Source organism: Equus quagga, chromosome 14 (genome assembly GCF_021613505.1).
Source record: "Equus quagga isolate Etosha38 chromosome 14, UCLA_HA_Equagga_1.0, whole genome shotgun sequence".
NCBI classification, from domain to species: Eukaryota; Metazoa; Chordata; class Mammalia; order Perissodactyla; family Equidae; genus Equus; species Equus quagga.
This window is the reverse complement of record NC_060280.1, coordinates 53604992-53619831: the sequence shown is the minus strand read 5'-3', so window position 1 is coordinate 53619831 and position 14840 is coordinate 53604992. Positions and strand designations below refer to the sequence as shown.

General features: G+C 37.5%; 1 protein-coding gene across 2 annotated transcripts in view; it reads left to right on the top strand.

Annotated features, from left to right (window-relative positions):
* Positions 1 to 14840, top strand: part of PDGFD (platelet derived growth factor D) — a 214922-nt gene that overhangs the window by 179825 nt on the left and 20257 nt on the right. For both annotated transcript variants that reach the window (XM_046638132.1, XM_046638131.1), the window contains exons 4-5: positions 4932 to 4994; positions 9017 to 9215. In XM_046638132.1, the coding sequence (XP_046494088.1) occupies positions 4932 to 4994; positions 9017 to 9215 (262 nt within the window). The remainder of the gene's footprint in view (positions 1 to 4931; positions 4995 to 9016; positions 9216 to 14840) is intronic.

The window sequence follows — 14840 nt, the reverse complement described above, 5'->3', positions numbered from 1 at the left end:
AGTACAGTGGAAAGCTATTGGAGAGTTTTAAGCGGAAGACAGAAGTGATTTGATTTACAGTTAGAAAAGATGCCAATGAAATAGACTTGAGAGCCCAGAAATAATCCCATGCATATACAGTCAACTAATATTTGACAGTAGAGCCAAGAATACTCAGTGGGGAAAAAATAGTCTTTTCAATAAATGGTGTTGGGAAAACTAGATATTTAAATGCAAAAGAATGAAATTGGACCCCTATCTTACACCACTCACAAAAACCAACTTGAAATAGATTAAAGACTTAAATGTAAGACCTAAAATCTTAAAAGTCTTAGAAGGAAACATAGGGAAAAAGCTCCTTGATATTAGTCTTGGCAATGATTTTTTGATATGACACTAAAAGCAAAGGCAATAAATGGACAAATAAGCATTGAGACTACATCGAACTAAAAAGCTTCTACACAGCAAAAGAAACAATCAACAGAAGGAAGAGACAATCTATAGAATGGGAGAAAATATTTGCAAACCACATATCTGATAAAAGGTTAATATCCGAGATATATAAAGAACTCATACAACTCAATAGCAAAAAATAAATAAATAATTTGATTGAAAAATAGGCAGAGGACCCGAATAGACTGAATAGACATTTTCCCAAAGACATATCAGTGGTCAACTGGTACATTAAAAAATACCATCACTAATCATCAAAGAAATGCAAACCAAAACCACAATGAGATATCTCCTCGCACCTGTTGGAATAGCTATTATCAAAAAGACAAGAGATAACAAGTGTTGGGCAGGATGTGGAAAAAAGAAACCTTAATGCCCTGTTGGTGTAAATTGGTACAGCCACTATGGAAAACAGTATGGAGGTTCCTAAAAAATTAAAAATAGAACTACCATATGATCCAGCAGTTCCAGTTATGGATATATATATATATATGAAGGAAATGAAATCACTATATTGAAGAGTTGTCTGCACCCCCATGTTCATTACAGCCTTATTCACAATAGCTGCAACATGGAAACAACCTAAGTGTCCACTGACAGGTGAATGAGTAAAAAGATATGGTACATATATATCACATTTTATATATATATATATATTTATATATAAATTATGTGAAAAATATGTTTTAGATATAAAATATATAAAACATATTTTTACATTAAATATATTTTAAACTATGTATATTTTACATGTATAATGGAAAAGTATTCAGCCATGGGAAAGAACAAAATCCTGCATTTGTGACAACATGGATGGACCTTGACAACATTAAGTGAAATAAGTAGTCAGACAGAAAAAGACAAAAACTGTATAATCTCACTTACGTGTGGAAGCTAAAAAAAAAAAAGCCAAACTCATAGAAACAGAGAGTAGAACAGTGATTGCCAGGGGCAGAAGGATGGGGAAATGAGGAGATGTTGGTCAAAGTGCACAAACTTCTGATTATAGGACAAATAGGTCCTGGGGATCTAATAGTGACTACAGTTAACAATATTATATTATATACTTGAAAGTTGCTAAGAGAGTAGATCTTAAATGTTCTTACTATACACACACACAAAACTGTAATTATGTGAGGTGATGGATGGGTTAACTTAACCTCATTGTGGTAATTATTTAGTGATATATACATGTATCAAATTATCATGCTGTACATCTTAAACTTACACAGTGTTCTATGTCAACTATTTCTCAATAAAGCTGGGAGAAAAAGATAATTCTCGCTGCTATGTAGAATGCAGACTTTAGGGAGAAAGTAGAAGCATGGAGAAAGTTAACAGGCAATTGAGACTTCGTGTCTTGGACTTAAGAGGTTATGGGGGATGATGAGATGAGAATGACCATATTGAGGATAGATTTCCTTCCCATGCTGAGATTCTCCTTTCAGGGATAAAATTTGGAGGTTCTGTGTTTTATTTTTGGAAGGGATATTCTTCCTTTTGTAAGCTCATTTTGAAGGTCTTTTATGAATAATGGCAAACTTTTGAAATAACGTAAAAGGTTGGTTTCTTTTAAATGTCTAATATTCATGTTACTAAGAGAAGACAAATTCACATTTTATTTAGGACTTACTGAAATCCTTTATCATTTGTGCCTATTAAAGTTTCTGACTGGAATCCTGTAGCCTACACAGTGGACTAGATAGTCTTTTTCCATAAATTGATCTGGAAAAACTAGATATTCAAATGCAAAAGAATGAAACTGGACCCCTATCTTACACTACTTACAAAACTTACATAGAACCTTCCACCAATACTCTGCTTTATGTCTTTCTTGCTTTTTCTATTGACTCCTCTTTCGTGCTCTGTTTCATCTTTTCCCCTCAGGCTTACAATTATCCAAGCCAGCTCTAATGATGTGAAAGGTGAACGCACAGTTTGTACTTAGGAATGGGCTCTAATGGTCCAAGCTTTACCAAAAGATGGCGACATGATATGGAGCACACCATTTATCTCTCTGAGAATTGGTTTTCTAATCATTAAAATGAAGAGGTTGGATTAGATAATCCTAAAATTCTTTCCAGTTCCAAGATTTTAAGATTGCCACTCTTCTGATTTTCACACATGATCAACATAATCCGTTATTTGCTTTAATTAATTACACAATATTATATGTCAGCCATTTTTGTGCTGATGATTCGCAAATCTGTATCTCAAGTTCAAGACTCTTAGGTTCATTCTCATATAGCAAATGGCTTCCTGCACATCTCTACCTGGATATTGCATAGGCACCTCAAACACTCTATGTCCAACATGACTCCTTAACTTTCTCCAGTAACTTGCTCATTTTTCTACGCACTTTTCTCATGTTGTCTAGATCTCTCTCTCTCTTTGACTGTCTTCCACTCTACCTTTCTTGCAAATAACCACTACTTACTTATCCACTTATCTGAGTCTACAAGACTCATCTCAAGAGTCACCGTCTTAATGTGAAATGTTTCCAAGCCCACTTCCTCTGCAGGTAGAATTTTCTACTACCTTCCATGGGGTCCTGATTAGACTAATATCAGAGCACCCACATGAGTTTATTGACCTGTTTATTTACATGTTTACATTTTGAACTCCTTGAGGGCAGGGATAGTTTCTTATTGCCTTGTGATTCTACCCTCAGCCTAGAATGTATCACATAGTCTGAGATTAACAGATATTGAATGAATAAGTGAAAATGAAAATCTATGATCTGAGGATTGCTCATGTCATTATCTTACTTGGTATATGACCTCCCACCAACAGTTTCTTAATACATAGGGAAACCGTTGGCTCTCTTGCCTCATTTCACCGGCTCACCAGCTTATGAAGCCTCATATAAATGCCAGCCTTTATTTGTTTGCACACATCCTTCTGCCATTGGAATTCAGTGTCTTTTTCATGTATATTCTGTCTTTCAAAGTGCAGGGACCACATTTTCTTTCTTCCTGTCTTCCCTGAGGTTGAGATTAGAATAATGGTGTCTAGCCAATTTTTAATAGATATTCATTCCTTGAATCCCACGTTTGACTTAGTTCTCTCCTCGTAAACAACCAAAATTTTCTTCAACACAGACATTTGTGAATGTTTACCTATTAAAGAAAAAACAAAAACCTAAACCTCACATTGAAGATGATGAAAATTCACCCAAGAATGTGAATGACTGATAATTGAATTTTCAATTTGAGCTTCAATAAATTATTTGTTGAGTGAACACATGAATATTTCCCCTTAGCATCCCTGGATCTCTACTTCAGTCCCTTGCTCTGTTTCCTTCTACCTAGAGGAGGAAGAGGAGACCTTGACACCTGGGGAGGGCCAGAGCTGGAGGCTGGACAGATAAGGGCACAGGGCACTTGCAGCCTTATATAAAACCAGTTTCATCGTGTGCAATTAACAAATGCACTTCCAGCTCCTCAAAATGTTAATGAAATTTAGACCTGATACTTAGCTCTCATTCAGTAAGTATACTTGGGTAAAGAAGCTGTCAGATTTGAGTGGCTGAATTTTTCTCAGCATCATCTTAAAATACCTCCTACTCCCTGTTCAAGCTGAAAGAAATTAACTAAGGTGATTTATTTGGGTAGGGTCAAGAAACCAACTGTGACATGAACAATGGTAGAGTCAGCTTTCCTTCCCATTATATTTTTTAATCTTACCGGTGCTAGAGTAATTAACATGGAAGTCACATACAAATTGGAGAGAAGTTTGCCTTTCAAGAGAAGTTTCTTGCTCTGAGGTCGTTTGCTATCATATATCCTTTGAGGCCTCTCTGACATAACTAACTTTCTCAGATCTGCCCTTTACCTTCTTTCCTCAAGTGGGTAGTACTTTGTCACTCCCACAGCCATGCTTTTCCCCCTGCCATCCTTACTGACATTTCATGATGGAGTCAGGGATAGCCTTTTATCAGTTAATTTATCTTTGAAAAGAGCACTGATATTGTAACCTACCTCAGCAGGCAGGATTGAACATGACAGCAGAATCTAGATCAAAACAAACATCATTACTGGTAATAATTATTATTACTCTTTATTAAGTACTTTATTCAGAGCTGGTTATAATTACACAATTAATGCCTTCAATTCTCAAAACAATCCTGCAATTTAAGCATCCCATACCAGCCTTTTTCAGATGAGGAAGAGAAGGACTGGAGAGATTAAGTAGATTGCCTGAGGTCACTCAGCCAGTAGATAGCCAAGTTATAATCTGAACTTCTGTCTGCACATTTTCCATTTCACCAGTGCTTATAAGTAAAGGGGAATACAGTTGTCCATGTCATGAATGAGAAGGGCGCTTGAGGAGAAGTGCTTAAGACATTTAAATGGTGACCTGTTCAGCAGGAATGCAGCCCTTCTTCCTATTGTCACTTAGTTGGAAGAAGATTCAGATGGCTAAAAGGTTGAAACGGTACATGAAATGGATTGAACAGAGGTTTGACAAACTTGCGTGGATGTTTCTTTGCCTTCTAGGAAGATTTCCAACCCGCAGCAGCCTCAGAGACCAACTGGGAGTCAGTCACAAGCTCTATCTCAGTAAGTAATTTATTTTTCTGTTGCCAGTGAAAAAACTGATGGAGTAGCTAAGGTCAGCCCCAGAATGACTTCAGCTGCATTAAGGACCTATGGCTTGACAAAAGCCAGATCTCAAGCATGATGTATTGTTCTATTTCATTCAGGTTACAGTGGGCTATGTCAGACGCCCTTTTTTACTCTCCTTCACAGGCTTCCAGGAAACGCCAGTACCCATTGTAAGAACATGGGATAGACAATGACTTAAGTGTTTATCGGTTTTAAAGCAGAACATTCCAACAGAAGGACTGTCTAGACGTATCAAATGTATCAAACTGATCCATGGCCCAGGCTCAAGTGGGGAATTTTGAAATAATTTTTTGAATATTCCAGGGGAAGCTATTAACCTTTACATTTTCAGGGATCTTTTCAGATGTCAAAAATCCCAGTGTTTACAGTAAGATAACTTAATTGCAAACCAAGAATGTATTCTATTTGACTTGGAAATAAAATATAACTCACCCTGAAACTGTAAAATGGTTCATGCCCCCATTTTCTTCTCCAAATTTAGTCATTTCTCAGTATTCTGTCGACTTATCTACTTTGTACAGAAAGAAAGACCTTGTTTTCACCAATCCTACGGGTAGCATTTATGTAGCAATAAAATACAAAATAATAAATGCAGTTGTTCATTAAAAGATCAAGAGCATGGAGAAAGCTTGTCCTTGGTTCTAAAGTGAGTCAATGTGGCTGAGTCAGAGTTGATTTATTTTTTCTAAAAGTAATATGCTATCTTTTGCTCTCTGGGGGATTTTTTTTTTAATTCCCTCAAAAGCAGGATTTCCTCAGCCATGGATTCTGTGGCTATTTAATTCACTTGGTGTGGCTGCTGGACTAGAACAACATGATCTGATCAAGAGCTCAATGAGGTCTCTAATGGTGAAATTAGGAGTGTTTTGTTTGTTTTTGACAGTCCATAATGCATGCTCTGAACCTAGCTAAGTGTAGGCAATCGTTGTCAGGCAGGTGAAAATGAAAATCAGGCAGGTGATGCTGCAGAGCTGGGAGGCTAGGCAGCAGGCCTATGGTTAGCAGCCCAAGACTGACAATTCAAGGTAGACATCAGCTGCCACTAGGACCTAGTGTGCTATTCTGTCAAGAGCTCCCTGGCTTCTCAAGCATCTTATACCTAGCTCAGCATTGGTAGCTCAGCGTTGTCTAATCATTCCTGCCCCAAATCTAGAAGTTACAGCTTACAGGACCCTTAGCTAATTCAAGATAATCCAGGTCCTCCTTAAGAGAAGGATTGTCCTATCCATTCGAGTATCTGCTTAAGCACAGCACTAGGTCCATATCCACTGGAAATTCTTCTGGGTTGTGTTCCAAGTCTAGGTTCTGCTTAATCCTCTAGGAAAACCAGGGAGGCTCAGCGTCTTTCCTCAGCATTCCATTTTTCAAGAACCTTCTGAAGTAAGAGCAAGGGCCCTTGGACCTACCATTAACTTCTGTATAAATCATACTTTGTTTTTGTTGAAGACACTGTACAGTTTTCAGAACATTTTTTACAAATTGTTACCATTTTAAGGTAAGTCAGTTAGCTTTGGAATTGATTTTTATAAATGTAAAACAAAAGCTGAAGGAGATCAAATTTATAGTGCAGTTGAAAGAGGCACACCCAGTTAATTCTTTCTCTCAAAAATAATTTTTAAATCATTACCTAGGAAGCAAAAATGATCTCATGGATTTCTTAGGTCGCCTAGTCACTCATAAATATTTTCCTAACCATCGTTGGTGTTTCTGTCAACTGCTCTGAGTCAAAACTTGAAAAGAGCAGTAAAGCTCATATGTAAAGACAGTTTTACATTTTACCTATGGTTTGGATTTGCTCTTCAGACTAATTTAAGAAGAGGTTAGATTTCCCCCTCCCCCTCAGGGACTAAGAGCTCTTCCACAGTTTTCTGTTAAAGAGATTGATGTCTGGGTCTACAGTACACTCTAGATACCATTAAGAGCAACCCCAGGAAACTCTTTGCCAGGAGTTCCCCAGAGCCATTGTAAGGAGCTTTCACTTGTGTGGGAATGGCTTGATTGATGTCCCCACTTCTGTTTCAAAAAAGAGGGAAGCATTTTATTTCAAAGCTATTATACGCTGCCATGCACCTAACTTTGGCCAGCTCATTTTGATTCTTTGGATCTTAGACCCACATTATTGTGATACAAGGCTAACTGTAAATCCTCTGGTGAGTATCAGCCAAGTAGACTGTATGTTATCCAGAGAATACAAAGTTGAATGGGAATTTGGAATTTTTTTTTGATACTGGTTTTTTTTTTTTTTAAGATTGGCAGCTGAGCTAACAACTGTGGCCAATCTTTTTGTTTTTTCTGTTTTATCTCCCCAAATCCCCCCGATACATAGTTGTATATCTTAGTTGCAGGTCCTTCTAGTTGTGGCATGTGGGATGCCACCACAACGTGGCCCGACGAACGGTGCCATGTCCGCGCCCAGGATCCAAACCGGAGAAACCCTGGGCCGCCACAGCAGTGCACGAACTTAACCGCTCGGCCACGGGGCCGGCCCCAGGAATTTGGAATTTTGATACTGAATTATAATATTATCCTTCTCCAGCATTTGATGCCAACAGTGATGTGAAAGACAGAAAGGATGTGCTTGAATCAGGGTTCAGTTTACATCAACTACACACACACACAGAGACCCGTGCCCCACACACACACACCCCTAGGGTAAAGAGCTGGCCTGACACCTTCACCAATCTATCTCATATCTTCCACCCTCCTCTCCAAATGCCATCTTACCCCAACTCCCCTTCCCCTACAGTGCATATTTGAAAACTGCTCCTCAATGACACCAATGGTAGGTTAATGCTTTCACGCACTCAGTTTTGCTAAAGAGGACCATTTCTGTGAGAACAAGTGATCATCGAATCACTTATGGACCTTTGGACCTTGATTGGTTAAAAAGAGAAAACATTACTTGAGAGTGAGAATATAAATGTGGGCTTTGCTGTCTGCTACTCTATAGGGTATATTGTTTGTCAAGAGGATACTGCAGTTAAGTTGCAGGATCGCAAGTTTTCATTAATTTCCATTTTCCCATCGTGGTAGGAGATATTTGCCCTTAGGGGAATCTTATTTATTTCGCAGTTTCTTTAAAGACATTTAGAAATCATTGGAGACTGTGTGCTCTCTATTTCCTTATTAATGGGTCATGAATTTTCACAGAGATGTTTGAATCTTGGCTCATTTACCTCTAGATTGTACCAAGGTTAGTGAAGTAAGTGCTTGGAAGCTTATGTGAGAATATATTCCATGGCAAAATATATAATCCCTTCCAGACTTTCAGTGACATTGCAGTCCCCATTTAAAGAGTATTCCTGAGAATGTTTTGATGGCAACTGGGATCACTAGCAAGCTACAGCACTTTTTAAAAACCAATGTGCTTCCCATGTGAATCTTCCACTCTTAAGAGAGCCAGTTTCATGCCTAATTAATCTTGTTGACAGTAAATAAGCTGGTTAAAGTGCCAAATGTTACCAAAATGTCTCCAGAGCAGATTCAAACATTGCTCACACAACACCTGCAATGCTAAGTGACCTATAAAGAGGGGACATGGAGGCTAAACATGGGAGAATGGAATGGGTTATGCAAAACTTGCTTGGAAGGAGTTCAGAATTTAAATGCTCACCATTATTTGTTGATATAGATATGGGTGATTTGAGACCTTGAACCAAGAAATTGGATGACTTAATTTTAATATTTCCCTGTGTCTTTTTTAATGATTATAATTCATATGAAGTGAAAGTTTTATTATCTGCCTGTTTTTGATTTTCAAAAAAGTGAATGACTATCATTTACCAATTAATTGCTCTTATTTAGGAAGATGGCAAGACTATAGCAGAGTACTTTAGCATGATATTTATCTATATGATGTCTCATAATCAGAAGCCTGCTCATATTCCTTCCATATAGTTGTATTTTGTAGCCATGGACTTTTTCTGAGTACACTGAGCTGTATGTCACTATCTTAGGGGGTGTCCTATCACTCTCCATCAGTAACGGATCCCACTCTCACTGCGGATGCTCTGGACAAGACAATTGCAGAATTTGATACTGTGGAAGATCTGCTCAAGCACTTCAATCCCGAATCATGGCAAGAAGATCTTGAGAATTTGTATTTGGACACCCCTCATTATCGAGGCAGGTCGTACCATGACAGGAAGTCTAAAGGTAAGAAATAGAGCCTTGGAGATTCTACATAAGCAGATAGGAGTATTAATAGTAATAATAAGTCAGGATTAGCAATGCAATATATTTAATTCACTTAACTCAAATGATTACGTTCAGTCCCTTATCACATATCTGTTTCACAGCACCTTCAAATGAAGTTCTGTGTTTTGCCCAAGCTGAGCTGTTTGTATGGGACTAAGAAAGGTTTGATTTAGTCAAAGATCTCTTATAGTTTGGAGCTGGGAAAGACCTTATAAAATCATCTGGACCAGCTTTGTGCTTCTTGGCAAGTAAGGCATGATTTAACCCCACTGTACACAGTGGAGGCAGCCAAAATCAGAGGAGGCAAATAATTTGCCAACAGTTGCATGGCTAGTTATTAGTGGAGAGGAAATGAGAATCATGGTCTCTTGCCTCCAATGGCAAAGATGTGTAATGGTCTACTGTGCCTCTCTGATAGGTATGATGTTGACTTAGCCAAGACTCAGTCAGTATTGGCAGGAGACAATACTGACTAGTATTGCAATCATCCTAGTAAATTGCAATTCCTAGTAAAGCAGTCATCAAAACTCGTTGGATGATTTCAACTGTACTCATTCAATGTCCATTCTACAAATTTTTTATGAGGACCTACTACGTGCTTGGTGCCCTGAGTGGTTCATAGCATGTAGATGCCCCAAGGAAGAAGCAAAGAAGTTTGGGATAGTTTGGAGCTGTGTGAGGGCACACATCCAATTGGAACATTCTGGAAAGTATAATGAGAAGGGAAGAGAGGACCATTCAGGTGTTTGATTTGTGTGTGTGTGTGTGTGTGTGTACACAAAGAAAGGTTGCTTCTTCCCTCTCACCTCCCGGCGTTACAAGTCTTTGCCTCTTCCTCTGAACTTGTAACTTTCTGCATTGTGCCGGGGGCATGCAGTTTCTAGGCTGTCGGTTTTCCAAGGTCATCCTTTGAGATTAGCTGACTGCTGGATGCATCTGTAATAAGTCGGACAAGGGTTTCTTCAGCTGAGAAAACATCATAAATTAAAACGGTGATGCTTAAACTCTTAAAAAATAAATATCCTAGTCCTATATCAGAGTGATATAATCTTAGGATGAGAATGTTTATTTGAATGTCTAACTCAAATTAATAGAGAAATAACATGTAATTACCTCTTATTGAATAAAATTGTAATTTCTAGTCTGCTATGTCTTTGCTTTATTTGATAAGATTTGTTATTATTAAAATTCTCTCTAAAAGTCTTGTAAGGCTGGCTTGCATCATAAATGTGAAGGTATTTAGCTAAAATACAGCTTGTTTCCTATAGTTTGTAATATCATGGGTACTCTTAAGAACTGTGAACCTGGACTGCTTCATAGATAGTGTCTGTGTCAGTCAGCACAACCTGTTAGGACATTTGGGCCAAAATGACTAATTAATTAATGACTGTCTACATCTACTGCTTATGGCTTAGGTCATAATCTTATATACTTAAAACGCACAGCTAAGGGAAGACAAGAGTCCCTGGTGGCCCTGACATTATGGAGATATGCCATATGGAGATCACTGTAACTCTCCAACTGAATCTCGCCAGGGCTCAGATTGGATTCAACTCAAAGAAGAAATTGCTGTTCTGTAAGGCATTGCTGTCTTTGGATCTCTACTAGGTCAACTTAAAGGAAAGTAAAATATTCACCATGTTTTGAAAACCCCCCCAAAAAATAGTAAAAATCGTGTTTCACAAAGAAATGGCAAAGTCTGATTCTGTCTTCAAGTATCTTAACCACTACAGCTATTCAAGGTGCAGGGTGCAGGCACTAGGCATTTGTTTTTTGGAAATATTAAAATTTAAAAATCACCTAAATTCATTACTTTTTTTCCCTCCCAGAAATTGTGTGGAGTTGGAGGCAGGATGTCTGGGTTCAAATCCTAACGCTGCCACTTACAAGTTTTGTGATTTTTTAGCACATCACTGATCCTTCCTGAGCCTCAGTTTCCTCATTGGCAATGTGTGTGTGGTAACACCTACTTCCGGGAATTGTTAGTGGTGCCATCAAAAGCACCTGGCACATAGTACTTGTTCAAGAAATGTTAGCTACTTATAGCTACCTAGAATTCTGAAATATGTTTGCATCTCTTCCTTGGTGAAGGCTTCCTTATTCCTTGTTCTTTCCCAGTGAAGCCCACCACCCTAGACAAAGTTCAGAGTACTTGGGACACCACAGCATTTTTTTGTCCTACTACTGCATCATTATTGTATTTTCGTTTTCTTTAAGGGAATATGAGATCCTACGACCTAAAGGTCTCAACTCTGGCTGAATATTTAATCACCTGGAGAGCTTTAAAAAACTACAGATGCCTAGTCCTATCCCAGATACACTGGCTCAGAATCTCAGAGGGTGAGGCTGGGGTATTGATAACATTTTATGGCTCCTGGGAGATTGAGATCGATCCGTAGAGGCAGCCAGGGTTGAGAGGCACTGTTTAGACATAGTTCATCCAATATCTGCAGCGCTTGGCACAGTGTCTGACACATTTTAGCTGCTCAGTTAATGTTGGTGGAATCGAAGACGTTAATATTTCAGCATTAGTATATTTCTAAAGTTTACAGAAACCCACCTCACAGACTAAGGAGTGTAGCTTTATTAAGAATGCCTTTGGTTACTGAAATAACCTTGCAGGAGCATTCAAGGCAACATTCTACTTATTTCTGACAGAGGAAACATTTCTCTCCCCTGTTGGCTTAGGTTCCATTTCTTAATCTCTTGTTTAAAATGGTCCTAAGGCAGATCTGTACCGTTTCGTTTAATACTGGCAGTTCACCACTGTCTCCGCACTTGTATAAATGTGCTGATTTAATTGTTTATCGTTCCACTGATGCTGGGCCACCTGTGTGTATCACAAAAGCAAAGGGAGTCAGGTTTAATATTTCAGCTGTATTTTCAGCTTTTAGAACTTAATACAAATTCATGGTTAGTATCCTGATGTATCAGAAAGGGAGCAGTGAATAAAGACTAAAAACAGAAAGATAGTTATAGAGAATGGAGGTCCACTGGGTGTTAAATAAAACATGAGCTTTATAGGATCCCTAAAAAGTTTCCTATTATCAGTATGTATAATAATTTTTAATGATGTTGTGCAGAGACAAACATCATTTATGAGTATCTGTTGAACATCCATTCTTCTGATTTCCCCAGACTGATCAAAAGTGGGTTTTTTTTGTGTGTTTTTTGTTTTCTTTTTACCAAAGAGCAAGTTTCTGAGATGACCCTGAATGTGAATATGCAAAACACAGAGGTTTATAAACTTAAAACACCCAGTGTGTTTGCACGGGGTGAAGAATTTATGTAACGAAATAGACACAGTTAATATTTAAAATTACATTCTGTGCTTTGCTTCTGCTGTTTATTTGAGGGGAGAACAGGTGACAGTGAGTTTTTAGTTCTGTTTAAGAAAAGAGTTGAAAATGGGAAGCATGAGGACAGTATAAGTTTGGGGGAGAAGAGCGAGAGAAAAGAGACAGACAACGTTGCCAAGTACTGAGGCCAGAACTTCAGCACTTAAGGTCTACTTTTTAAGAATTCACAAGTAATAGATAAGCTCAAACTTGTCTGTAAAAGCTTCTGGACTGAAGATAATGTAACAAGTTAATACATCCAACTTTCAGTTTCCTAAGGGGTAATGGATAAAAGGGTAGCATGGATAGTTGAAATCTGTAGATAACTATAGTTCCAAAACCCAATTTTTGCCAATAATTTCAACCTCATGCTTTCAACCTCAAAGCTGCCCAAAAGTTAAAAAAAAAAGTTGTTTCAAGTTCAAGTTGCATTTACTTCTTCTGAAGAACATGCTAACGATATAGCAAATTTGCACATAATTAGGTAAATAATTATACAGATGCTCTACAAGCCATATAATTACCCTCTGCATCATTGCATGACCACTGTAGTTTAACTGAAACTATACTGTGATTCCTTTAAAACACATACCTTTGAACTTAGGGGCAGTATATATTCATTCAAGTTCATAGCATGAAATATGACATCTCTAAATTAAGGAATGATTGGTCTTGAGCTCAACTAGACTGGGCATTAATTGAGAGATGATTTATGGTGATTAACAATGTAAGTGAGATCTGTTCTTTTGCTTATTCCAGGAGAACTTGACTTTCCAGAATGATAGTGTATTTAGCATAGAAAAATCCAACACATAATAGCAAGGGGGAAGCCTGTTTTCTCAGTTTGTGTTGTGATAAAAATATGGATATAATTGTTGGGGCACTCCAAATTGATAGTTTTGAACTTCCATTATGCTTAATAAAAATACATTCTTCCCCAAAGAGTTGCCATTTTTTGATGCCCATGCCAAAATTGACATGTACCCTGCTTTTAAAAAATCAGTATTTTAATATTGAGTGGAGCAAATATGTTGATATTAAATTGATTCCAAATGACCAGGTTTGAAATACATGATTTTTGCAGACTCTAAATGGTTAGATGTTGTAACTTTGAGACAGTTACCAACCCATTTCCGTGGCTCTAATACCAATTACATGATTTCTTAGATGACGTTATTTTTCTCTAAGAATTAAAACACTTGGCTCTTTAATTTGCAAACTATTTGTAGGTAAATAACTGGCATAAGAAACTGAGGATTAAATGAAATAAATATGTTTTGTATCAAAATGTTTGAATTGGTTCTGAATTCTCTTAGATCAGAATACCTTTTATTTTTAAATTAGTCATTTATAGGTATTTCTTTGTCATGCCCCTGCATGCTAACCAGGAAGATGCAAGTTTTGCTCTTTCAAAAGTGATTTAGAAGGTTGGAAATAATTTCAGAGTTATTAAGATATGGACGTATTTTAGAAACCAGCAAAAGTCAGCATGAGTTGAATGCTTGCAACTTTCTGTGTCTGCCTATTTGATATCTAGGTAAGAATTTGCAAGAAGTCCTTTTCTGACACTAGTGATGAATCAAATAAGTCAGTCTTAAGATATCATCCCTCTGTAACTACCTATCTGTAAATTAAACAAACAGAGGTACTGGGGACACTAATCAAAATATATTATTTTTCTAATTTCTAATGTTGAATGAGGGTTAGCTTCACTGAGTTTCCTGAACTGTGTGTGTGGTATGCACCAAGTAAAAGCTTTCTTTATCAATATTAAAATTGTTTACCACGAATTTGATAGAAATAGAGCAAAAGAAAGAATGCTGCAGTGGGAAGAGCATGGATTTTGGAGTCAAGAAAACTTGTAATAAAATGCTAATTCAAATCCTAAGACTAGTGGCCTTGGAGATGTTATGTATAGACCCAGGACCCTCTGTCTTCTGCATTTTGTAAAATGGTGTAATTATAACCACTTTGCCATGTTGTGTTAGGATTCATAATAGAATCGGATCTAATACCTAGTGGGCCCTCAATAAATGCTAGCTATTATTATAACTTGAATACAAAAGTCAGCACCGAACCAAGATATTTCTGTGAACTTCTCTGCTCTCTTCCCTGTAAGGCACTAGGATAATCATCAGTGATCTGAGAGCCTCCTACAGAGGATCCAAATATTGTCAGATTTAAGTATCTGTATAATCAGTACACTCATTAAAAGTTTACAAAATAATCGCCAAATACTAAACTT